Below are 27,189 nucleotides of genomic sequence, written 5' to 3'. Positions count from 1 at the left end.
TAAAATAAATTGGAGGATTAAAAACGTTAATGTTGTGTGGTGTTCTTTGCCAAATACCCCCTCCCCCACAAATAGGCCCCTCTGCAAAATTCCTAACACAAGCTAAAGAAGAAATTTTAATTTTAAAGATTAATGGAAAATCTCTCCTTTTATAAGACAGTTCCAGGGAAAACACTTAAGCGCTATATTATGTAGGAAGTTGCATCAGATGAATACACATCTCCTATAAAATCAAAAGTCATTATTTAATCCCAGGACATCCTATATTTGCCCATTATTGGTGTAACATCAAGTGCCTCCGTGCTTGAATAAGTGAAAATTGAAGTAAATTACAGCAGCTATTTCATGTTGTTTTTGTTTAGTACAGTGTACTAAAAGAAAGGAGTTTCTATATTTTTGTCTTGCTACTTCAGTCAGCTGGGACCATTGTTCATTTGCTTTATGGTAATTCTGCTCCAGAATGAAACTGCAGGTTAGATTAAAATATTCAATAGAAGAGAGATTCTTTGCTATGGCTACTGCCTTTAATTTATGATGCTAGATATACCAAATAAACAGAGAATCTTCCAGCATAGACTGAGAGTAATTTGAATTGGAATAGACCTCTGGAGGTCATCTGGTCCAGTTCTCCCCCAAAAGCATGATTCAGCCAGCTAAGCAGGCACATGGGTCTTCAAATATTACGCCTTGCTTTATAGAGGGAGAACTATGAGAGAACTGCAGAGCCAAACTGAGGAGTAAAACTAAACCAAAAAAATAATCCAAGGAAAACTGTATGCTTTGTGTACAACTTGGGAGACGATGGAAGAAAGTAATAGCCATCTACAGTCAGAAGTGAATCGCATATGTACAGCTAAGGGCAGTATAAGAATTTATCTAGGATAAAGCTGCCGGGCAAGTACAAGACTCTGCTTCCGACAAACAACCATTAACTTTGTTTCCAGAGAAGTCCCATTGGAAGAGACTTCTTGACAGATGCAGGTAAGCAAAGCTTTCTCAGATGATCTTGCATCCTTCTTGAGATCCTTGGCAGAAGCCAGTTGTAAGTGGTTTGCACTACGCCATTTCTGATATCTTACTGCATTATGCTCACACTATATACAGACAGCAGCTTGCTTTATCTATGCTCTGAACACAATAAACAAATAAAGCCCCATAAATGCAGTGAACTGACTGAGCCCAAGCCCACTAAATGTGCAGATGAGGCTCAGAATCATGCTAACACATCCATCAGGCTTTTTTCAGCTTGGAACATGGACAGAGTGAGCTCATGTCGGCCAGCAATATACAGTGTAAACATACCCATTACTCCCCAGGGGCCAAGTGTCTGGGTTTCACCACTTTGGTGGCTGGCAGGTACAGTGAATTCTCAGGTTCCAAATAAACTAGAGTCTTTAAACTTGGCAAGTTCGTTCATCACAGGCCACTGAGTATAGAGAATAAAATTCCAAATTTTGCTTTTCTGTCTTGGATCAGCAAGAGGTCACAGGTTACTCTTATTTTACAGGACTTCATAATAAATACTGTTAATATGTATCAGGATAGCAATTCTTTTCTGCAACAAGGCATTAAGTTCTTCTCATGATGAGTTTTAAGTTTCCAATTTAGAAAATCTAAGTTCACCCGTATTATTGTAGCCCAGAAATCTCCACAAATTAGTCAACTCTTATATAACAGAGGTTAGATCCACACAGATGTATATATTCACAAACACATGCACACATATAGCTATGGAACCAAGCGATAACAGAAACATCAGATACCTCTAACTGCTGCAGCTGGCCTCTGCCCATTAATCCACTCTCCAGGACCTTTTCTAACATTCCTATCCCATGAGAAGCTCCAAACAGCGGCCATGCAGAAATCATGCTGCAGAAATGTTTTCTCCTTCTCTCAACAAAATGTGGGAAATTTACCACAATGTTACTCTCTATCTGAGGCCCAAGTCAAGAAACACTCAATTCTGTATCCAGGATGAATATTTCTTACTATAAAATGCTTCTAGTCTGAAAGTCTGTCAAATTTTGCAGCCTTGCGGGGAAGAAGAACTTTTTGCTGGGATACAGTGCTTGACTTACTTCAAGCCTCCAACTTGTGAGCAGGCTCTTTAAACCCACAGTTATGTTTATCTACCATAAATATTATTTATACATTAAATTCCTTTAATGAAATTGGCCAGATTTAGCTCAGATACAGACAAGGAGGTTAAACCTGCTTACACAAAGGTCAAATTTAGACATTGTTTAGACTGCTGGATCACAAATTAACAGTTTAAATTCTAGTATTTATAAGAAAGAGGAAAGGGCTAGCATTCACTCCACCTTGCTAACAGGCAAACTGAGTTAAGAATGGCAGGCCTTAAAGGTACAAATTCAGAATTCAGTGCAGATGGAAACAGTGCTCATAAAAGAAAAATTTCTGAGACTCCTTCTATTTCATTACCTTTGGGTTTGTAGCAAGGAGTGGGTATGATGCATTCTTCTTTTATGTGTGGCTTTGTTTTAGGGCTACAGCCTCCTGTATGCATCCCTCTGTGATCAATGCAAAGAACCACACGGTATCTGAGTCCTTGTCCACAGGTCACAGTGCACTGAAAGGAAGAAAGAAGGAAGGAGGGAACAAACACAGTATGTCACAACTGGAAAAAAAAAAGGTTATTCAACAGAAGTATGTGAACACTGCGGGGCAAAACATGATGCAGTAACACCCAATCTTGATCATAAATTACTCATAGTATTAGGTAATTTGGGGTAAGGTATAAAATTGACACATATTTTTGCCTTTTTGCTGTGCACATTTGGTTGGTTTGGACATTTTGTTGCTGTATTTCTCTTGCAGTGTCACTCTCGGCATTGGCTGCTTGGCTGGTGGCCATATGTCTCACATTGGATATGCTCAGTAACACCTTGTCAGGTTCATCTAGAGCCACTCTGCTCTGCTTGTACTAAGTAGTATGGGTTAGCAGGGGAGACACTGAGCTATTTTGGAATATGGCACAAAACAAAACGGGAAACTATTTGGTCTTTCTTCCTTCAGACACTTTCTTAAATTTTCTTCCTTTTCAGTCTATTTTTGGTAAGGTACATCACTTTTTCCCCCTGTACAGAAAGTTTCAGAAGTGGATGGATGGGAGGGAATCAAAACTACCAACAAATAGGGAGGACTAGGGATACCACCAACATTACTTTGCTCTTAGATAGTAGCTTTCATCTGGAAATCACTAAACACTTCACAATCAATAAGAACACCTCAACTGTGGGTGAGCTATCTTAGTTTTTTAAAAAGCATTTTACTTGTTGAGAAACTGAGGCGATGAGAAACTAGGTTCAGGATCAAGTCTTTATGAACAAAATCACAGAACTTTGCTACCAGACATCTACTTTCATAGAAAAGTAAAACAGAGTCACGAACTGACAAATTAGAGGGACAAAACGCATCAAACAGCAGAGTCAGATCTGGCTTTATACATTTCTGCCCAATCCTCAGCAATTCATGATACTCAAGTTACGGCTTACATGCCCACGAACAGCTTATTCCTTTTGTTTTGTGCATTTCATTTATGTTCCCAGTTTATTGTTTTAGAGGATCACAAATTAATGTGACAGATCTGATTTGTTTTTCCATCATTCTCTTTAGTCATGTTAATTCTATTAATATTAATCCTGAATATTTACTTTGTAGTTAGACAAACAGATTCATTTAAAACAGAGGTCATAATAATACATAAGGAAGGAAAATAGCTACAGAGAACACTCCTACATTGTCAGGCTCACTAAACTATTGGCATTATTCTCTGACTCTAAGATGTATTCTTCACTTATTAAATACAAAATCAACAAAGTTGAACTGATTACCGGAGACCATTCCTGAGCAAGCCACTTTGGGCAGTCAAATATATTGCAAGGCTGGACAACAGGCATCTTTGGAGTGTACATGCACTTCCACTCTTCCACAGGGCTGATATGCCCTTGAATGTCTTCCTCCACACATGAGACACTGCGGCTTTGAATCCCCCCTCCACAGGATGATGAACAGGCAGTCCAGGGCGTACTTTCCCATCTGAGAACAAAACAAAACAAAGCTGAGGCTTCAGAAAAAGGAACTCCTCCTCACCCCCCCACCTCCCTCTAACCCCAATTGCATAACCTGTTATCTAAAGGAGTTTTTTTATGATTCATCTGAGTAAAAGTTATTCATATATTTTTATAAATGGCCATAAAAACAAAGCGTTCTGTGGGCTGTTGTCTTTAAGTCACAGATTAGTAACATGAAATCCCCTCTTTCCTGCTAACCCAGTGACTACTGCCACAGAAATTCTAATTACTTTTAACTTAATTCCTTTTAATTAACTGATGGGATTATCATGTTTTCACACAGTTTGACATATTCTGAGACATCTTTGTCAGAAATTGCTAGAAGCTCAATGAACTCTGAGGCTAATGTCCCTTTTGCTATAACGTTGTGGAAAATAGTAGTCCTTCCTTCTGGTGACACAACCGAATAAAAAAAAATTGGGGTGAGGAAATTCTCAAAGAAGAGAAGAAGAGGCTATGACTCATAGGGTACGTGGCCTCTGATGGAGAAACCATGCAGGCATTGTTTGATTACAGTTGAGACAGTGAGAGGAATTCAGAAACAATCTTTTCTGAACAGGTTCCATTAGAAAATGTAAGGAAAAACCAAAAGAACAATGTATATGTTCTGACAAGTCATAAATAATTATGAGAAATTTTTTTTACAATGATGCATATATAATCGTGCATGTAGGCTTTTATGTGTGTACATGTGCATGTGCATAAAATATAGATTGGTATTCCCTCTCTTATTTAGTGGTTGTTGTCCAGTGTTCCATAGAAAGGGTATGGGACCACTGTCATGAACCAGTGTGGATATTCCTGTATAGATTTACATTTGCCTAACAGTATAAACATACGTATCTTCTAGCTACTTGGAAATATTTGAAAAACCTGTTATTTAAGGAAAAAATCTTTTGACAACAATTTTTTGTCTAAAAGAGTGATTTTTGTAACACATTTACATTTTTTAATTAAAAAAAGTCAATTTCATGGAAACCCCCTTACCTCTTTCCTCATTCAGGCAAGAGGGAAAAAAAAGCTAAAGGTGAGGATTTTCTCTCCCAGTCACAGCAAAAGAATTATTTTTTTAAGCAATTCCAACAGGATTACAAAAAATATTAAGCAATACGAATAATGTTTATCTTTCCCTCTGATTTTTCTCCATATCTACCTATATTATTTTGACCAGCTCCAGTACATTTAGGTACTACCCACTCTTGACTAATAGTTGAGAGTGCCATAAAATTCAGTGTGAAATGGCTGATGTTAACAGCTGTTTATGAGCGGTAAAGCCACCAATTAATTATATAACTCATCTCAAAGAAGAATTGAAACCATTTTTACACCCTGCCATATGCAGCACCATGTGCTCTGCATAAGCCACAGATGTCACAAATGGGTACTTCTAGCAATGTCTTTTGTTCAAATATGTTACCTGTGACTTTTGTGAACAAGTTCCCGAGCATATTGCTAAGGTTTCTAATCACCACTAAACTAAATGTAGAAACTTCACATTGGTACCTATTAACAGCAGGAACTGCTAAAACCAGTCTCAGCTAGCTTTTCCCATGCATAAAAGTATTGTATCTGGAATTCCCTGGCATCTTTGGGATAAATTTCTAGACACCTAATGCTACTTCAGCAATACAAAGCAGCTTAAACCTAGACAAGCAATTTGGTGCTCAGTTTTTATGCCAGTGTAAGATAAGAAAGTAAAAAGGTTCTCTGCCATATTGCTCTTAAAGCAGAAGAAATAGCTCCTTGTGATACACGACGGGTGTAATGTTGACTGAGAATTTGCGAAAGTAAATGGTACACTTCAAGAATCAGGATGTGTAAGAGTGCACTGAAATAAGCATTATATCCACTGATCTCTGCTTTTTCCTTTTGAGGATAAGTTTCAGGGCAGAAGGATTATATTAGGGAAATCTTGCAAGGATCTCTTCTCAGATTTCCTCTCCACTTCTCCCGGAGAGCTTCTCACTATGCTCTGTCCTTGGTGTTAGGATCCAGTCTCACCAAACAGGTAGTGCAGCCAGGGTCTGCTTGGTTTGCTTTTGTTTTGTTTGGAATTTTTTGCTTAAATTCTGCAAGTTCAGAGGAAATACAGTTTTTATTCCCCGACCTGGCCCTGCATTGTGCCAGCCTCATGGTCTGCTCAGTTTCTGCTGTCTCCACCACTGAGGTTTGGAGGAGATATATATGTCTGTCTTCCCTTCTGGGGCAAGAGGGGAAGACCTGAGCTCCATTTGGGGATCCATAGGAGCACATGTGAGAGCAGGGAGAGAGGAATGAGCGGGGCAGCAGCAGGGAAACCACAGAGAGAAAGAAGGGGACAGAGGTCCTAGCCAGCAGTTGCAGCCTGAGCTTCTGGTATGAGCCTTTGAAGGAGAACAATATGACTAGGAGAGTGGATGTAAAGGGACAGTTACAGGGTGAGATCGTAACCCAGAAGAGCTTGAGAACCAGTCTCAGACCTTTGATCATTTCCGAGGAATGATTTTTTTTTTTGCTTTCAGGATTGCTGAAAGCCAAATACCTCAGGGCATTTTGATCTTCTATTTTGGAATTTCTTCAGCTGTGAAAAAGCCTCTGTCCACCGGCCGGCTTAGGATGCTTTTTGCTTAAATACAGTCCTTCCACTGCTGAGTGCTGCTGATTCATACTCTGATCTACAACTGTTCTCCCAGACAAATTGTTCTCCTTAATGACCTGGATGAAGGGACAGAGTGCACTCTCAGCAAATTGGGTGATGATACAAAACTGGGAGGAGTGGCTAATACACCAGAGGGCTCTGCTGCCATTGAGAGGGACCTTGACAGGCTGGAGAGATGGGCAGAGAGGAACTTCAGGAAGTTCAATAAAGGGAAGTGCAGAGTCCTGCACCTAGGAAGAAATAACCCCATGCACCAGCACAGGCTGGGGGCTGACCTGCTGGAGAGCAGCTCTGTAGAGAAGCACCTGGAAGTCCTGGTAGATACCAAGTTGAGCACAAGCCTGCAATGTGCCCTTGTGGCCAAGAAAGCCAATTAGGAACAGCACTGCCTTAGGAAGAGCATTGCCCAGCAGGTCAAAGGAGGTAATCCTCCCCCTCTACTCAGCACTGGTCAGGTCTCATCTGGAGTCCTGAGTCCAGTTCTGGGATCCCCAATACAAGAGAGACATGGAGCTACTGAAGCGAGTGCAGCAAAGGCTACTAAGATGATTAAGGGACTAGACCATCTCTCCTATGAGAAGAGGCTGAGAGAGCTGGGACTCTTCAGCGTGGAGAAGAGAAGACTGGGTGGAGGGAGAGGGAGAAATCTTACCAATGTGTACAAATATCTAAAGGGAGGGTGCAGAGACGATGGGGCCAGACTCATCTCAGCGGTGCCCAGCAATAGGACAAGCGGGAACAGGCACAAACTGAAAGACAGAAAGTTCTGTCTGAACATGAGGAAAAACTTCTGTACTGTGAGGGTAAGACGGCACTGGAACAGGTTGCCCAGAAAGGTTGTGGAGCCTCCTTCCTTAGAGATACTCAAAAGCTGTCTGGACACAGTCCTGGGCAATGGGCTCTAGGTGATCTGCTGGAGGAGGGGATTGGACTAGATGATCTCCAGAGGTCCCTTCCAACCTCAACCATTCCGTGATTCTCTCTCTTTCTCTCTTTCGTAAATATACATGTCCTTTGCACACAATTGAAATAAAATCTGGTGTACTCAAACACAGAGTCTAAAGTTCAATATTAATATTCTAGCTTCTATATTACTTATCAGCTGAGCTTTAATTTTTGAGGTTAGAAGTTACTATTTTTTTAATAAAGAACAGAGAAAAAGAAAGTTTTCCAGAAAAAAGGAATGAGAGGCAGCGATATATTTTAGGAGGGTATTTCATGAGTATTTAATGAGATAATGACTCTCTGTTCCTAAGAATTTATACAGGATGAGAAAAACCTAATCCACAGAAAATATAAACTGAACATTACTAGAAAGTAAGCATGCCTACTTGACATATATATCCAAATGACATAAAACATACATAGGAGGTGCCAACATGAACAGGAGCCACAATATTTGGCAAGCAGGTTCCTCTCTTCCGTTGTCTTCTCAATCATAGTTTGGGATGGGTCCATGATTTGGCCGGAGAGCCTATATCAAATCTGAATGCACTGCGCTTGTGTACTCAAACACAGAGAGCTCATTGCATTAGGCCTCACCTCGGTCTGAAAGAGATCGTTTCTTCAGCAACATGAGACTAACATATTAGCTGGAAGGTCCTTTCAGTGACATGAGACTCAGTGATACAACAGATTAATGAAGAAGACAACAAAGCACAATGCATGTCCAGGCAGTGTTTCAAAACCAAATGGTTATTATCCTTCATCTACCAAACATTTTTGATCGTCGGTTGTCTTATTCACAGGTGTTTGAGTAATTACTCATATAATTATTTAAATGAAAATCTCAAGTGGATCCTCTTACATTAAGGACATTAACTGTGAGATAATGAATAATATATATCAGGTGCTGGTCCTGTTCCTGCTCCTGATCTCTGAATTCTTAGAGAAGCCAAAGGAGTAAGGTATCTAGAAAAGGTGTTAACATGGGCTTTCAGGGCCCTAACAATAAGGCATCAACACTAATACTTTCTAAAACCAAAAACTCATGATTTAGAAGCACGTGATCTGTTTGCAAGAGACACTAATGCACAGAACAGAATCTTAGTAGTCTGGAATTCTACGTCCAGAGCCACACAGTACAGTAAGAAGCCACACAGTAAGAAGAGAAACATCATCAGACAGACAGAAAGACTCTAATAGCTCATTGCAAACCTCAGGCTATGGCCCTGTTCAGAGATGAGGGAAGGGAGGGAGAAGAAAAGGCAAGAGAGAGAAAGGAGGAAAAAAAAGGCAGAGAAAGAAAAAGGACTACGCACTCAATGAAGCTGCATTACTGCTTCAGCTAGGGTATAATTTCAGTTCTGTATCAGCAGAATTTATAACAACAGGTTAGCACTTCAGCATCTCAGGGTTAATCTGCAAGAGAGTTCAGTGCAAGAGGAAAGAAACGTGTTATCTTCATTTTAGAGCAAAGCAGCAACGTGGAGATGAGGGCAAAGGCAATAAATGTATTTGTTAATCCTAGCACTGGTTGATTGTTTTACATACCGAGGAAGGGGATGGTAGAGGTCATAGGGCATGATCTGCTTGTATCCGTCACTGTTAGGAACAATAATGCCAACCCTCTGAGTAGAAGGTACACATAATAAAATAAACACTAGATGATTACATTATACAACTTTTTGTTAACACAATATCACAAAGAAAACCCCCAAACAAGGATATTTTACATAAAGTGCTAATACATTTAAAGCAAAACATACGCTCCCATCCTACTGTTTGAAAGTAATAAATAAAACAAATAAACCACCAATTAAATTTTTATTCTTCTGAAGGTATTACTGTCTGACTAAGAAGCAATCCACTGTTACAAATGACCCAAATGAATTGCCCAAATATTCTTTAAATTGACAAAGTGACTATCTTCCATAAAAATAAGCTTTCCTATACATAGTATTTTCTCTTTTAGAGTCACTGAAGACAATAAGAGAACGTCTGTCAGCTTCAGAGAACTCTAGATAAAACCCTTTTTAAACTATATACGGTTTTAAACTATAACATGGTTGTTTCTGCCCTTCGGATACAATGCCTGCTTTTACAGGAGTGGGGATTACAAACTGAGGGCACCCCAGTGCAAGAATTCAGATCTGCAATCCATGTCTCACCATCTTAAAGGAGTCAAATTTCATTCATATTCAGAGCCTGCCTCTTTATTTGGGCTTTTCTGGAAAAGGAGCTGGACAGAAGATGTCTTTTTGGCATTGTGGTGATTGATTAGCTTGGTTTGATAGGATGTTATTATTATAACCTCTACAGAATATAGCATCTAAAGATTGTAATAGGCAATAGTGAAGAACATAATTAGCAATTTTTTTAATGAGTATTATGCCAGTTATGCATGAGACGGCTATCACTTGACATATTGGCAACTACACGGTCTTACCAAAATGCTAGCCAGGGATTTCATACACTGCATGGTATGGTCAGTTTTGATGGATTCTGACCCAAAGTAACTCTCTATCCACCCCCTCTCCCAGTTATTGGGCATGTCAATTAGTATCAAATGGATGATCTCAGAGTGCCTTACACACCAGCTTCATCAGCACCACTGTGCAATAGAGGACTTGGAGGGGGCAGGGGGACAGGGCCATGAAAGGGTTAATGTCAATCGCACTAAAATAAAAAGCTCTCTCCCAATTCAAGTAATGGACAGAGGAAACTGGCTGAAAAGGATGAAGGTGGCTGTTGAGAGCCTTGTGCAGATGAGAGGTGCAAGGTGTCCTGCTGAGGGTTTCTGTAAGGAGGAAAAAGCGAAGGAAGGGGAAGGGTGAAAGGATTCTCCGTCCTCAACACATTTCACTGAACAGTGCTCTAAACATTCAAAGGAGTCTTGTCATGCTTAGGCTAAAGAGCTCTGTTCTCCTTTCAGTCAGTAGGACTTCTACGTGCCTAATTCTTCCATGATAGGAGAATAGATCCCATTGTGTTTTCACAGTGAAGAGTCAGTGCTAGGTCAGTGTGCTGGAATTTTCCAGCTAATGCATTAGAAGACGCTGAAGCCATGAGAGTGTGTGTGATGGGGACAGGACTGCTCCCTGTCAGGTTAGCAACCTCTGCAGTCACAGGAGCCCTGTGCACGGCTGTGTGTGTCTACATGTACACATGTCTCTGCAAATTCTAAAAATCCATAAAAGACAGTTCTGGTATGGGGAAATTTTGGAAATCAAGACAAACAGGTCACTTTGAGTATGATCAGTGAGCAAGACTTTCCAGACTTAGCTTGACTGACAAATGGCTGCAGAGGTTTGAAAAACTCTGCAGTAATTTTATAAGAAATCAGAAGGGGACTTTTTTGAGGCTTTTTTTTTGCTCACACTTTTAGGAATACATGCTCTTTTTCTGACTCTTCTACCACTGATGCTGAAGTTCCACTGTGAACCTGTTTGCACTTTCCATCTCATCAGCTTGCTGAAAAGTTGGTGGGAAAAAGATTAATATAACTAGTTCAAAAATAAAATAATTATACTACCTAATCTCCTACTGCCTAAGAAAGAAAAAGATTTCAAAACCTATTTTTCACTCGAAGTGAGAAATAGTTCTTTTCCAATAAGCATAGTCTGTATGCATAATCAAGGTCTTCTGCTGCTACATGCATTAGAATGCAGAAAATTCAAGACCATGCCAACGGAAATAACTGACTCATATCCAAACACTGTTATGAAGATTAAATAACATCTGCAAAGCACTAAAAAGGGACCAAATTAATATTGTCATTGGAAGGATCTGACTCTGAAAGAATTTTGCATCCATGAATTGCATTTCTGTAAACAGTATGAAGCTCCATGGAATTACTGACATCCTTGCACATTTGTGAAAGTCTGCCAAAGACTGATTCTGCCATGGTAAGATAATGGTCCCCAGAAAGGTAAGTCCTATGGGTATAGAGAGAAAAAAGACCCCTGACCCTAGATCTCCAGCATGATGCTTTAAAATGAAAGTTATTTATCTCAGGCAACATTTGACTTTGACAACTTTTTTCTTTTGCCATTGATGAATAATGATTAAAATTCTGACTTTCCCTAATCAACTTGAATAAACAACAGAAGGGCAGATGGTCATCATACCATCATCATCAGCTGCTATTTAGTCTAGCGTTTTCCACACACAAGAAAGCAAACCTAAGTAAATCATTTAGAAATCAACTTTGAGATTGCTTTGGTGAATCCTGTACTTTCTAACTGATCAGAAAGACTTAAATTCCATGTGCCTATCAATCCATCATAATCTTACAAAAAGGTGGAGAAGATCTAGGATTTGGGCTTTGTTCACTGTACATTGCTCAAACAATGCAAAGAGGATTATGTAGGATGGTGTGCTAAATGGAGAGGGCAAACAACTGTTCCTCTAGTACACTGAAATTCCTGGCTGTCGTGGGAGTAGCAAATCAGATTTATTCATGTAACAGCCAGAACAAACCTGCTTTGGCAGAAGCAAGTGGCACAAAGCAGATTATTTTGGAGAGCTTTTTTACTCTCATGTCTGAAATTTCACGTCTCAGATCAACAAGCTGTTTTATATAACCTGTAGATGGGTTTGTTTTCTTCCTGAATGCTGGCAGCTTCAGCACAATTGCTCTTCCAAGGCCTACATCCAGCTGGAACGGGAACTGCAGATGTCAGAGTTATGTGTGCCCCACAGCAGTCTGTGCTATCTCTTCATGTGTTCTGATTCCTCTGGGACCGGTGCCCGCAGCAGTGTTTCTTGTAACTTTCGTTGTTGTCTTCCTTTTTAGTTCTTTTTCCTCCATAAACTACCCCCTTAGTGCAACTGATCATATCAGGCAGCTTTCTCCCCTAGCTCCCTGATGACTCTCCCTCAGACAATGGACCAGCTCCTCTCAGCTCTTGGTCTTGGTGGCTTATTTCCAGGAGGACCCAAGGATAAACAGCCTCGAAGTGGTGCCGGCATTCTAGGGCTGTTGCTCCCTGTGGTCCTGATCCCCAGCCTCCATGGGCCACTCACACTCCTGTGGCTCACAGCCTTCACTTCTGTTGTTCTTGTTTCTTTTTGGGGGTTCTACCTGCCATGCTATAGGCTGCATGGCTGCATGCATTTCCAGGTAGCTGGAGCTGTTATATCTCTTTCCTGTCAGGGACTTGCACAGCAAAGACTTAGGCCTTCACTGAAATCAGTGCGACTTGAGAAAAAACAATCTGCAGGGCAAGGACTATCTAAGACATTAATAGCAATTGATAAATATAATAATACTAAAAAGTTGAAGCAGCTTAAATTACCTGTGGACAGTTAATTCATTGAAAGAAAAAGCTTGGAAGACTGGAAAAGGTTATCACATAAGACATATGTATATGAGCCAGAATTCTCCAGAGAGCCATGTTTATCACTGAACAGAGGACAGGCTTATGAGAAAGTCCCCAATTTATCACTGCAAATCCTGACACAAAGGCAGTGTGTGATACTGCACCCTCACCTCATAGTGCTTTACAAAGACACCACTGTGTGACATTATCAATCACCTTTTACTACAAGAACCCTTTCTGCCCAGAAAAACAGACATCAAAACCCTTAAAAAGACAGCCTCTGTTAACCTTTTTCATGTGTTACTCTGTAAAATATCACTGCTTCTATCCAGATCTAGGCTAGATGATATTTATAGTAACAATATACTTCCAATCAACATTGTCTACTACGGCATATAGTAGCATCCTAATTCTAAACTATGCTAGCAATATGAATTCCATTTGTGGTTTCTGGATCACCATACTTAATCCTGAAATATACATAGTCATATGACGCATACCTTGCACTCCATCAGCATGGAAACTGACTTGAAGAACTATTGTGTACTTTGTCTTCAGTTCTTTAATGTATGCATAGAGTTTTACAGATGAGTAAAAGCCAATGTCTTCTATCGAAAAAGTTTCAAAATGGACCGTCCCTGGGTACTTTAATAACCTACTTAAACAATACAAAAGACTGAGAAAGTTGTATTTCTATGTCAGCCTCCAGAGAGCTTCACAAATTTAACCAGCTTCAGCATGACAATATCTCATCTTTATAATAAATGACACTGACTTCTTTGTGATGTATTGATTTCAAATTCTAAGAAATATATGGCTTACTTATCATTACTATAGACTGTTAAAGACTAATCTTAGAAATGGAAAACACAAATTTTTTAGGAAAACATATCTGAAATAGTGGATAAGTGAGCTAGATTGACTGTTTCTTTACAAGATTTGAAATAGGTGTTCTAAGTTTAAAGTAGTAAAAGTACTCTGTTCCTGTAGCACAGTTGTAATGTTTCTGAAAATCTATTAAAATGGAAGACACAGAAGTTTCCCATTTTCATTCAGTTTAATACTTTATGGTGGTTTGGATAAGTAATGATTAATACAAGGACAGAAATTTGTTGTTATTTTCTAGTACTAAATGTTTACAGCTGAATATCCACTGCAAATCTCAACAGTGAAATATCTCTGTAATTCACCATCTTACTACTTCCTACAGTTTTGGTTTCTTCTTAGATTTAATTAAAACAGACTGCCATCACCTTTCTAATAATTTCATCTTGAACTGATAGATATCTGCATTTGATGATCACTGCAGTGCAGAATCTACGTTCCCACCTTACAGCGATTATGTGAAGCACCTCAGTTGCTTCTTTTTGGCTTTATGTCTTTCTTTAATATAAATTATCTCCTTAAAGCTGAATTTATTCAACTACTTCTAACACTCCGATTGATGTTTTCTGGCCCATCCTCCCTGCCTCTTCTGACAAAATCATTTTCTAACTTAATTTAAATGCCTTTTGCCCTACCCAACAGTTCTAGTTCTCACCTATTTGTCTTGAGAAGAAGATAGCCTCTTCAAGCATTAGCAGTATTCACTCTTTATCCTACTGTTGAACTCAGATGGCCTACGTTACAACAACCAGAATAATGGCATTGCTATCAGCTCCTTCTCTGTCTACTTTGCCAGTATCTGCAGACATAGGTATTGCCATTTCTATGCAAGCGTATGACTACTTCCAATTCATCCTTCCTGAAAAATTCCCTGATGATACCTTTCCTGCTGCTCTGAATCCTTTTTGACCTTCTAAACTTCTTCCCCCTTTCTCATGCACAGTGCTTCATTTCAGCTTATTCCTCCAACAGCCTTGGTAGTTCCTCAGTCACTTCTGAACTGTTCAAAAATTACCATCCATTAATTTACAAGTGGAAAAACTTATGTCACTTGACTCAGTTGCAGGCAGCGCACTTTTCACTAATATCAGTCTCACTTTTCTACCACACACACCTTCAGCCATGCTGCTGCAAAAACCTTTTTTTCAATTCTGTTTTGATGGCAAAATAAATCCATCTCCCGACTGAATTGCTGTCTCTTGCTTATGATTCTTTCTGTCTTAAGAATCATTTATATGGATGAGATTGGCTGTGGAAACTGAGACCAGCCTCCGGCTATCAGAGGCAACCAAGGTTCAGAGAACACCACAAGGCAGAAAACCATTGTCAACACCCTGTAACAAATTAAGAACTTAAGTAAAAATGACCAAAGCCACAAAAATGACCATTTGCCTGAGGCACGGATCAGTAAAGGGCAGTAGCATGACCAGTGTCCTACATCCATTCAAAAAGCTAGGTTGTCAAAAAGCTCAGTATCTGCAGTAACTATGGGACATTTTATACGAAAGAGTATTCAAAACAAAGTTTAAATCTATTTTATGTATCACTCCAGTGCAATAACAATAAATGAGTCATTGTATCCCAAGACCCTCTCATCACTGCAGATTTATGGCTGCCACTGTGTAAATAAGACCATCTTTTCAGAAACTTTCCCGCACACTAATTCTATTAATCTTTCAAGATAGAATGTGGAGAAAATAGAAACACAGCTCTACTATGACACTTGTCTGATAATTTCTGTCAACTTTAATACCTTTAAAGAAGTTGATAACAAGCCAAAAAGTATGCATTGGGCAATTTCACATATCAGCTGTCAATCTGTAATGAAGTGAGGACATCTCTGTTACTAATTATGAAGATTTTCTATGTTGTCATTTTAATCATATAGACTTACTAATTGCTACTTCTCCTTTTGCTTGAATGAAATGTACATAACTTTATCATGCAGATGTTTTGCACTGTGGCCCAGGAAATGGTACAGACTTTCACGTCACTAAGTGTACTGAACTCTAAGATTACTTAAAACTTGTTCTATGAAGTGAGTTCTCAATCCTCAGGATTACTCTGAATAGCCATACCATTTTAGCAGTCTTTTGCACATTTTGACTTGTGCTGCATCGTACTGCATTGCTGATGTTAGATTAGCTAAAAATTAACAAGCAAAAAGGGATAATTTTATCTAATGAAATGAAATTTTATCTAATGAAATTTTATCTAATGAAATTCGTTTTGCTTATGTTTCCCTCCATCACCACCCAGTATGGATAGGAAATAAAAACTCCAAAGGACATTTTTTGATGGGGAGGAAGAAGAGATTATAATTTTGCTGGAGGACTCTCTAAGCCATGCCTGTCTGTGAATTCTTTCAGCTATCTGGGTGTTGAAAGCCTTGCTTGAACTAGGGATTTTTCCAAAAACTTTCCAGAGGAACCAACATCATTTCTGGCAGCTGGCATACAAATAAAGCTCTAAGCAAATTCCAGGATTTTTGCCAGTGCAGATTAAACTGGCATTATTGGCAAAGTGGTAAAAAGAACCCACATGTTTGAAGCTTGCTAGTATGAAGTTTTCGAGACAGTTTATGCACGGCTGTTGGGTGAAGCTAAAATCTTTGCTGAAGATACCTTTAGAAGTCCTTATTTAGGATCGAAATCTCCTTTTGTGACTTGGTGAACCCCACAGTAACAGACTACAGAGAAAGGCATGGCACAAAAAAATAGATGAGATTCATAAAAGATACAGAACAGTGCAGCTCGGAGTAAGAACTCCACCTAAGAACTCCAGAGGAAATCTAGATGCAGCACTGATGCTTTTCTAGAGAGTATCCTGCAATGATGGATGGAGAAAAAGCCTTTTATATGTTTTCAAAAATTGATTTTTGGAGGAATGCCTTTGAATTATGGAAGTATGAAAGTATGGACAGTATTTTCAGTTTATATCACCTCAGAGATGATCCTATACAAATGCTTAGCACACCCAGTTAAGTCAAGTCTAAACAGACTTCTTTTCTCATAGCAGAAAAAAATGGCATTCACTTTTCATTAGAAGATATTAGGCAGGATGGTACTGATGACAGCTAAAACCCCTTCCTCTGAGCTTCCACCTCATGAAATTTTGGATAGTTAAAAGATTCGTAATTAATTTAGTACTTGCAATCTGAATGTTGGATTTTGCCAAATAGAACACTTGGACCAGACACTGGACTTGTAATCTTCCACACATTGCTTCTCCTCTGAATGGGTGAGAAACTGTACTTGTGCAAAGTTGATTCACTTTGCACATTCATTCAGTCCAAGGTCTTTTTGCCACTCAAAATGACAACAATAGTGCTAATGACTGCCAAAATGAGGGAAATAAGATAAAAAGTTTCTATGTACTAAACCTAAAGAGGCAAATAATTGCAGGCCCAAATAATACTTCTACCATTCATTTTATCTTTTCTCTCAGGCTGATATTCACCCTTTGTGAAAAATTTTAATGTAAATACTCCTAGAGTAACTCCTCTTGGTTTCTTTATTCAATGCCACTGTGTACTTGTACAATTATTTTTTGGTGGCATTCACTGTCATATAGTAAGGACAGTCATCAACCATTAATCATTTATACTTCATTGAAACTGTTTTTGTCAGGAAAAAATTATAATCTTCATTTTATACTGGAGGAACAGGGCAGCTCACACTCACACAGCAAACACACTGCAGAACTGATACGACATCCTCACACTCTCAGCACCATTGTTCTTCTTCACGTACCCTTTTCCTGACCTAAACAAAGTATAAAGATTCCAGAAGTTAGCACAGATTTCCTTCAGTTTTTTTGTCTGTGTTGTTGATTTTTGAATTCTTTAACAAAGGCACTTTTGAAAATAATCACTCATAATTTGGCATTCTGTGAGGAAATTTCCAAAAAGCCAATTCCTTTCTGTTATGGCCTGTACCCTGGGACAGCATAGCTGTACTTCTAAATGACTCTCCTTCCCCTCAAGGTCTTTATATCAACAACTTTGCCTTGTTATGTCTTATATAAAACAAAAATTACTTCCTGACATCTGTCCAGCAGTTATTTTTTTCTCTCTTCCTTCCCATGTGCCATGCAGCCATCTGTCTTAAGATTTATGCATATGCCATTTAAAATTATTGGGGAAAGTATGGAAAATATCCGTCCTATAAATTCCAGAGGCAAATTACATATTTGACCCAGAATTGTATTTTAAAAAAACAACAGCTTAGGCTAAAAAAAAAAGCAGCTACATAGGATTAATTTCTAATTGGTAATTGAGAGATGAATCTAAAAGATAGGATCCATTGCACCTTGCATTTTTTAATGATCGCTGTCTCTGAGACATTTATATTTATGTCTCTTATTTGATCAGACCTGGCCCCTACTTCACTGACTATTCCTTTGAAGTATACAAACAAAAATTCAAAGAAACAGATTTTGTCACTGGAGAAAATCACTGAGGAAAAAATGCAAGATTTTTATTACAGAAAAGATTCTAACCCAACTCAATACATTTAAATAACCAAAGTAATTAAACATGTTCTGTTTACTGTATTTACTGGAGGCATTTATTGGCGTGAAGGAATATAAACTGCCATACACTTCGGTTAAATGTGTCATCAGAGATGTAGAAACTGAGTGTTAATTTCAGGTATGAATATTCAAAGAATGTTTATGAGAACTTTTCAGAAGATGAAAAGGTAAAAACCATCTTGAGCCTGGACTGCTTTGTTCTGCTCTGATAATGCTTACCTACCCTAAAGCCAGTACTCATGGTTTGGAAAGTGATTACCCTAGGCAAATGATAGATAGTCCCACAGCTCTTAAAAAGATCCTTCTTCTCCAGACTAGGACAACCTTTTTCTCTGGTGCCCTCCAGAAATCTGAAGGGCCACAGTAACTTCTAGGTGACAGCTACTTGAACTTGCTTGATCAAATCTGGCACAAAACAACTCCAGAGGCAAAGAAACAAGTAAATAAATAAATTGGCTTTAGAGCATCTTTCTATGCATGCTTGCTGGGCTGCCTGCAAAAATTTTTTAGCAAAGCCACATAAGAGGACCAAGAGGTTCAGAATACACAAATAAATGCTTCTGGTTTATGAGTGGTTACAGCCCAATTTCTGCTGAAATTCAGGGGAATCAGTGCAACACAGGACTGGTCATTTTTGTGGTTACATTTGCTCCTCCTCTGATATGCTGGAGATCTAGCTCTGTGATCTTGCTACTTTTATCATTAATCTTCTGAGGAAGAATGTTCAGCAGGGCAGTAGAGAGTGATTTTCTGTGCAAGGTCAAAGGGTATTGATAATTAGAACAAACTCCTGTATCACATTTTTACAAGCTGCCATGACTGCAAGTAAGCTTTTCATCAAGGGGAAAATGTAAAAACCATAAAAATAATGCCTCTAACTGTGATGACAACCAATTTCCAGCAACATTTTTCCCCCAGGAAAATTTTTCACGTCTCACCAACACTTAAGACACATGTGCTGATCATGGGATGTTATCATGGGCAATTTATTTTCTCATACTTTATAACGCTTAAGGAGGCAAAACACAATCTGGAGGGAAGAAACAACCATTTTGAATGCAATATTTGCAATGTGCAGGGGCTAAACACAAACCAGTTTCTACACAGTACATCCTTATTACGAGAAAAAGTCTGAATTACACTACAGGCTGAATTACAGTAGAAGAAATAGTGAGCGGAATATTTACCTACTCTATTTTACTCATTTAGAGCCTGGTCTCTTATGAAGTTAGAGCTGACTGACCTTGCAGGACAAGGATCCAGATTACACTCTTGAAGTTTTGGCTTTGGCTTGATATTTTCAGGATAATAGTGACAGTACTGATCAGCTACTACCCGGTTGCTTCTTAGATCAAAACATTCAGCAGATGTCAGTTGATAACCTGCAATAGCCAATGAGAGAAAGAATACATGATTTGTTGTTGTTCTTCCTCTTTCTATTTGAAATACATCTAAGTCCTGGTTTTATAGAAAGCTTACTGAAAACATCAACACTTTTGGACTTAACAGCTACTGTTTTATAGCACAGCTTAAAGCAACAATTTACAAAAGAACTGGACGCCCTATAAATCTTCTAAACTGCCTCACCATCACCTCTACAAAACATGTCTAAATGTGATCAGCAGGCTTGAAGAATCTGCTTATATACCAATAACCAACAAAAGTATCTATGCACCAGAAATTTCTGAAAACTACAATGACACAGGAGAATATAGTTCAGAATTCACATAGCTGTTGCTATTACTTAACATCTATGTTAAAAATAACATTCATAACAGATGCTGCACATAAAAACAGTAAAAGGCAGTCCTGACCTGATAGGATTGCAATTGAATTACATGACTCAGGAAAAAAATGATTAATTACATGTTAGGACTAATTTTCTAAGGTCACATTCACAAAAAAATGTGTCCAGAGAATTCACAGATCCACACAGGACACATCATTAGGTATCAGAAGCCCTGCCTCTCTCTGTGTGTGTGGTAGGGGATGAAATCTCTCACACTTCCAGCTTCTACCATGCAAATGTTTGCCCTGCTTTTCAGTCAGAAAGAATCTTTTCTTTCTCTGTCTCTCCTCCCATGGCTCACCACAAGAGCAATACCTGTGCCCACACCCTCTCTTTCACAATGCTGCTGCTTCTCCAAAAGGGGCTGTCACACTTTTTTCACAGATTTACCATCAAAGATTTATTCCCTTCTGTATCCCATTAAATTGGTATTGTCCAAATGAGAGGTAGAAAAAATAGGTAGAAAGCCAAAGTAGTAAATTTGCTTGATTTCCCAAGAAAAATCATCACACACAAAACTAAATCACAGGAACATCATTATGTACTATTACCATTTGCTGGCAAAAGCAGCTTGTCTGTCACCTTTTTATACATGTTCTTGCCTTTAATGTAATTTAAATTGGTAAAAGACTGAATAAAAAGATGAGCAGTCACTGACGTTGATGACTTCTGCATTTCATGAGCATCAGCAGAACAACACCCACCCTGTCCCAGCCTGTCAGAAGTGGGCTAAAATTTAATGCAAAACCTTGCATGCATCCTATTAAGTGATATCTTCTTCAGGTACCCTCAAAATGCTAAACACGAACTTGTAGACATTTAAGAAATATGACTTTTCCTGTCTTAAATCACATGTAGTGAGAAAAAAAAAGATAATCAATAACATCAAATACAAACTCAGAAGCCTAGAGGAGAAAAAGAATCCAAAGGCCAGGATTTCTTAGACAGCAAGACTTTTACACTGAGCTTCATTTCAGAAGAGTAAAATTACTAATGGGGAGTGGGGAAGAATGGAGAAAGGTGACATTTTGTGATTCTAAAGCAGGCCCAAATCCCATCAGGCCCAGGGCTGAAAGTCCTTGAGTTTGCTAGGTATAGCATTAAATGCAGACGTGTATTTCAGACACAAAGTGCAGAGCTTGCTATGCTGTTAAAAAACCCACAGACAATACCACTGTTACTACATCCTTCCTTTCGTTTAGATGTAGCTATGCTCATGTTCAAATTTTGCCCATTTTAAAGGTCCAAATCCCAGTCTTGGAGCTGGAATAGATCCTCTATGCAGATGACAGTTTATGGAATACAGCGGTAATTCATTACCTCCTCCACAGGATGCTGAACAAGGAAAAAAATCAGTTTCCCTCCATCGGTGAATGATTGGCTGATAGAAGATAAACTGAACCGAACTGTCGGCTGCACCAGCATAACGGATCTGAAAAAGATGTAATGCCAGAGGGTGAACCTGATATAATACCAGGCAGAAACATTCTGCCACAAGCATCTTGCAGATACCAGACACTATATGAAATACCAGAAGTAATTTGTAATAGGAAAATGAGATGCACAAAGTAATTAATAATTTGGCAGTAATGCCAAAACCCCCACCAGAAATTATAGTGGAATAAATTGTTGGGGGGCATGGTTAATGGTGTTTTACAGATGATGTTCTGAAATAATGAAGAGATGAATACTGAATAATTTTATGGAGACAAAGGTTATGGGCTGATTTTTATTCCATCAGAAGATCACCTACCTACTGTCTCTCCCTGCCACATTCAAATGGATGTTAGATCCTTAACATTCCCAGGCACCTTCTGAGACCAAGTATACTATATTAGACAGTCAAGGGCAAAAAATAGGAGGCTGTGCTGTGAAAAATACAAAGTATAAAAGTTCTAATGCAGGATTTTTTCATTTCTGACGTGAGGTCTCTCTCTCTCATTCTTCTCTGTGGCACCCAGAGTCTTTGCTCACTTCATTTTGGCTCTAAAAATCCTCCTTTCTGTCATAGACCTGGACTCTTGGCTGAAGCTAAGTGAATGTACAGAAAGCTCTTGAGAGTGTGTAAATACTGGTCACTTTTAAGCCATCTGAGCTTCACAACGCTTTGGGTACTTTGCACGCTGAATGGATTTCCTACTTTAAACCAGACTTTGTAGTGCAAGCAGTGCAATATGGAAAGAGACTTTTACTCTTCTAAAGTGGGTCTCTTTGTACCGAGCCCAGGAAAAAAAGCCCTCCTGTTTGACACCTCTGCTGCTTAATATAGTCATGGAGACTTCAAAATCTCCACAGGGCAGTCCTTGTCCAACCCCTCCCCTGAGCATCTGGCAAGGGAAGACCAAGAATGCTGCTATAGGCCTCTCCTTGTTCATTGTTCTTAGGACATGATGCATTGGTGCTGCTTGGGCATCTCTGCATCAGTGACATGAGGCACATAGCAGGATGGAAAACTGAGAAGTCACAACCAGGAAAGATGCATCCTTCACCAAGTCCTACTCCAAGTATTCCTACTCTGAAAAGCAACTACTACTACTCTGAAAAGTGACTGTCCTTGTCCTTTTTTCAGATCAGCTTAAAATGTTTCAATACTGCCTTCTTTTCCCTCCCTACATTTTCAACAAGACACCCCTGCTTTGGAAACATTTTTCAATCTATCCTTCCTTTTCTCTTTCTAAACACTGAGAGCCACCATCAAAGAGAAAATATTAGACTAAAAAACAGAAGCAAAAATATGACAAATTGAGTTGAACAGAGTAATCTGGTTGTTTATTGTGTTTTCCCCAGTACATGCACAGAAACATGATTACAAATCACAGAAACTCTTAAAGAGAAGGAGGAAGGCAAAAATGCCAGAGGATATGTCCAGGGCTGTAAGAGATCTGGCCCTCTGAGACTAAGGCTGCCTTTTTCTAATTAGAGTAAACAGTGATGTAAATTCCCAACAGGAAAAAAAATACAGCTGTAGAAATACAGCTTCTTCAGCAAATGGGGGGCCTTTTGCACAGATTAATGTCATTTGGGTTTGTGTGTCAGAAACAGGATATCTAATTCTTCATGCAGGGATGGTACATTAATCACACACTTCAGAAAGATCCTTCTTAGCTCATGAAAGACTCAACACTCCTGGGAAAATGTTCTATTGTGCTGCAAGCCATTCAGGGAGGTCTCTGATCTGAATATGCAGAAAAAGAATTCACTAGGGAGAATTCTGCTCTTCCTCTTCAGTTTTAAAAGACTATCAGTGATTCTGAAAACCAAAAGATCTACCCAGCAGTGTGGTCTTTGGAGAATCATGGTGAACAGATCAAGAGCTCACACAGAGCCTACTATAAAAGGAAGGGGAGGAAAAAATATTCACATAAAAAATCAGGAGGACATAAGAACCCCTCTCCCTGCAGACAATTCCTGCGTGTCTGCAGAATTATCTGTCTGTTTTGACAGAGAGAAAAGACAGATGCAAATCTCTTCCAGCCTAAAGTGGAAGTCACTTATATAGTCATGATAACAACATAGGTGGAAAAGAATTACAGTGAGCCACAACCACGTAGCTAAAATGATACAAAACAAGCAAGGTGAAATAACCAGACACGATATTGTTTATTTTTCTAAGGAGTACTATAGGCACAAGAATAACCAATACATGGTGATTCCATGCAGCAAAAATGTTTTTTGATTTTGTTTGACAGTTTGTTTAAGTTAAGATCCCGATCCAGGAGAAAACATCAGCAGCTGCTTGAGCCTTGTAGGATTCAGAAAGTGAGGCATGATACCTAAATATTTAAAGAAATATACTGGTTTTGCTGCATAGGCCAACTTCCACCTAGAGAAATATACACATCTGCAGTGTGGTGAAATTTCTGACACCTGCAGTGCCTGGCAATCCCTTCTCCAGCACTTTGCTAGCTATGAGAAATGCCAGTCCTTCAAAGACAGTCAATACATAAGACTCTTTCACAACAGTCCCTAGAAGAAGTCCTCTAACTTTTTTGCATCTTTCTTACAACTGTTTTGCATCCTCAGGTCACTAAAATGGAAAAAACAGCAGTCATTCACTTTCCTGTAAGTAAAATCCTAAGTTTATCAAGAGAAGGCAATGACAGTTCAGCCCTGCTCTGTGCGTTGAAACCCCCCACGCCTGGGAGCATCCCTGACTTCCTCTAGGTCTCTGGGGAGTTTGGGGCATTCAGAACATCAGAACAGTACCCCCCACTTTGTGGCTAAAAAAAGGTCCAAAAGCAGATCAACAGTCTCACAAAGAGTGAGACTCCACCAAAAGTTAACTGTCTTGTCAACAGTAATTGCTGACTGGAGATTTCTTTCTTTTTCTTTTCTTAATTAGAAAGAACTTGAAAAAATTGTATCTCACAGACTGCATTTTTAAGTTGTTTTCAGAAATGACTGTCTAGAATGGTGCAGTTCGGTATTTGGAAAAACACAATATTGATTTGGGAATGTTCACAGACAGTTGAATGAAAACAACAAACCTGATACCTGGAAAACAAAAGCAGCATAATGTTTTTGAATGATCTGACCAGTTCTGGGGCCATTAGACTGCAATATTCGATTTCACCTTAGCACTGTGCTAAGCTTTTCCTATGACCCTTAGGTTGAATATATTCACATTAGGAAAAAAACCCCAACTCTGCTTGATTTTGTCAGCATGTGCCTGAAACATTTGTTTGTGTACGCTGAAGACCACAATAGTCTAGCCTACAAAACTACACTAAGTTTACTTTGACAGTTGTGGAGGTTTAGCAGCAGTCTGTATTAATCCTTTTCTTCCCTATATACCAAGGAGTTATCAATATTAATTGTAGGGTTAAATCACAATAGGTGTACTCAAAGGTGTACTCAATAAAATGTTCTTATTTTATGAAACTGTCGTAACTGTGTTGGAAGAGGAGGAAAGAGCTCATTTATTTCTTCTGCATGTGTGTTTATAATACAAACTCTGGGACAGCGAAAGAGGATCATTAGTCTATACTATCTTTTCTCCTATGAGGTTTTATCTGGTACGTTATGATCTAACTAAGTCATCACTATGCCTACTAAAAAAGTTCTAACAATTTTTCTGCATCATTTTTATAGATGCTTTTGACAAGTGCCAAATAAATCATCAGGTTTGGTTTATTAATGCTAAGTTTCAATGTTGAAGTATACTAAGTAATACAAAAAGAAACTGAGGATGAATATGTAGAGAACTATCCTCATGTGGTATATGTAATTTTGTGCTTTCCATGTCAGTAAAAACAAAGTTTTTGTATAATGCTTTCCTTCCTCTACTTCAGAGTGTTTTAATATCCCTATTTGTACGTAGTGATGCCTTACACTGAAAGAGAATGAGGATGTGCAAGAGATTTGTTGCTGTTCGTAATTTGTTCATGAAGCAGAAATAGGAGCCAGATATGGGAAATTAATTTTACAGGTTTGTTTCAAGTAGCGTAACAATACAAAAAATTGTAAATCACTAGAGATGCTGACGGCTTTCAAATGTACTGTCTAAAATACAACCACACTATCATTTCTTTGAACTTGCTTTTTAATTCCCTTGCAGCCCGGGGAAAGCTTTGCCTTTGAGCTCCAGGGAACATATCTACCGTTTGCTGCTGAATTCATATCCCTTGACTGTGACAGCCCTGTTTTGGGTCAGCTGGCTTCTGGGGTTATTTTTAAATGAAAGACAGAGGGAACTCCTCAATCCAACCTCTAAATCAGCCAGAGAAATCACCAGGAAATTATATTACGTATCACCAGTTTACCAGGGACTATGCAAAACATCCCTGAATCAAACCTGCTCACCAGCAAAGAAGACTAAACTTTGATGGAGCTGTGTTCCTTTAAATTACTACTGAAGTATTTAAACTGAATTTCTCACAAGGTCAAAATAGAAAGCTAGAGTTCAAATCTTTTCTTAAATCCCCTTACTATCCCCAAAGGAAGAACCAGACTGAAAATCTGTGCAATGAACTGACTAGGATAGTTGGCAGCAGGGAAACCCATTACATCAACTACAAGAGGTATTATAAGCTGCACAGAGCCAACTACTAAAGGCAAAAGAAGCAGAAGCTTTTAAACCAAGAAGACCTCCACAGAATGAAGGGCAATCCCAAATACACCAACAAAGGCCCTGCTGTATCTGTTCTGTGGACACCACCCCTAACACCTGCTCTTTAACAGAAAGGTAATTTCAGCAGCAGTGACATGCTCCCAGAATAAGAGCATGCACCTTTGAGCAAGCTACACTAGTCCCTTGTACAGACTTACTATTTGACCAAAAGGAATAGCCGTGACTGTGCATCTCTGGTATCAGACACCATTCCCTACTTGAATATATATGAATATATACATAAAATCTTTGAACCATTGCAACCTATACAGAATGTTATACCTTGAGAGAATTTTCCTAGAATCTTCTGCCCTAGTCTTCAAACAATTCTTTACCCTTACAAACTCAAGACACTAACTTACTATGACTCACTAAATGAGAAATGTGACACTCATCAATACATTTTCATAATGACCACAAACAATACCCCTCCCTTCCACCTGAGGGAACAATCATTATGCTTATCCCAGAAGGTAATACGTCATCCCATGCACTAAATGCATTCCTGAAAGTGACGTGATTGAAACAACAAAACCCCAGAAGTACTCGGTTACTGAGGAAGATTATTTTTCACAAAACATGAACACTGTACTTCTGGTCTCTCATCCTGATCTTCAGTGGATGCCTTCAGAAGATGATTCTGGGAAATAACACATAAATATTCTGAATGCAAACAATAGCAAACTCAATAGACATTGATTTTATGGATTATTAAGCCTTCCTTTTGCCCCTTTTTCTTCCACAGATACTACCTCTCAAATGCTCTGCATTCCAAACAGGCCAATGGTCTGTCATCCCTCAGTTGATAATTTCCTTTTTGCTTTCCAGAAACTAATCCTTGTTTTCTGTCAAGTTTTCCTACTGACTGAAATAATTAG

General features: G+C 38.9%; 1 protein-coding gene across 2 annotated transcripts in view; it reads right to left on the bottom strand.

The window, feature by feature from the left end:
- Positions 1–27,189, bottom strand: part of ADAMTSL1 (ADAMTS like 1) — a 462,450-nt gene that overhangs the window by 88,646 nt on the left and 346,615 nt on the right. For both annotated transcript variants that reach the window (XM_064502670.1, XM_026097815.2), the window contains 5 exons: positions 21,523–21,634; positions 19,657–19,795; positions 9,226–9,276; positions 3,855–4,059; positions 2,443–2,590 (listed from right to left, as the gene is read on the bottom strand). In XM_064502670.1, coding sequence (XP_064358740.1) covers positions 2,443–2,590; positions 3,855–4,059; positions 9,226–9,276; positions 19,657–19,795; positions 21,523–21,634 — 655 coding nt within the window. The remainder of the gene's footprint in view (positions 1–2,442; positions 2,591–3,854; positions 4,060–9,225; positions 9,277–19,656; positions 19,796–21,522; positions 21,635–27,189) is intronic.

The sequence above is a fragment of the Dromaius novaehollandiae genome, chromosome Z (genome assembly GCF_036370855.1).
Source record: "Dromaius novaehollandiae isolate bDroNov1 chromosome Z, bDroNov1.hap1, whole genome shotgun sequence".
Taxonomy (NCBI): domain Eukaryota; kingdom Metazoa; phylum Chordata; class Aves; order Casuariiformes; family Dromaiidae; genus Dromaius; species Dromaius novaehollandiae.
The sequence above is the reverse complement of the archived record's forward strand: the minus strand, read 5'-3'. Positions and strand labels throughout refer to the sequence as shown.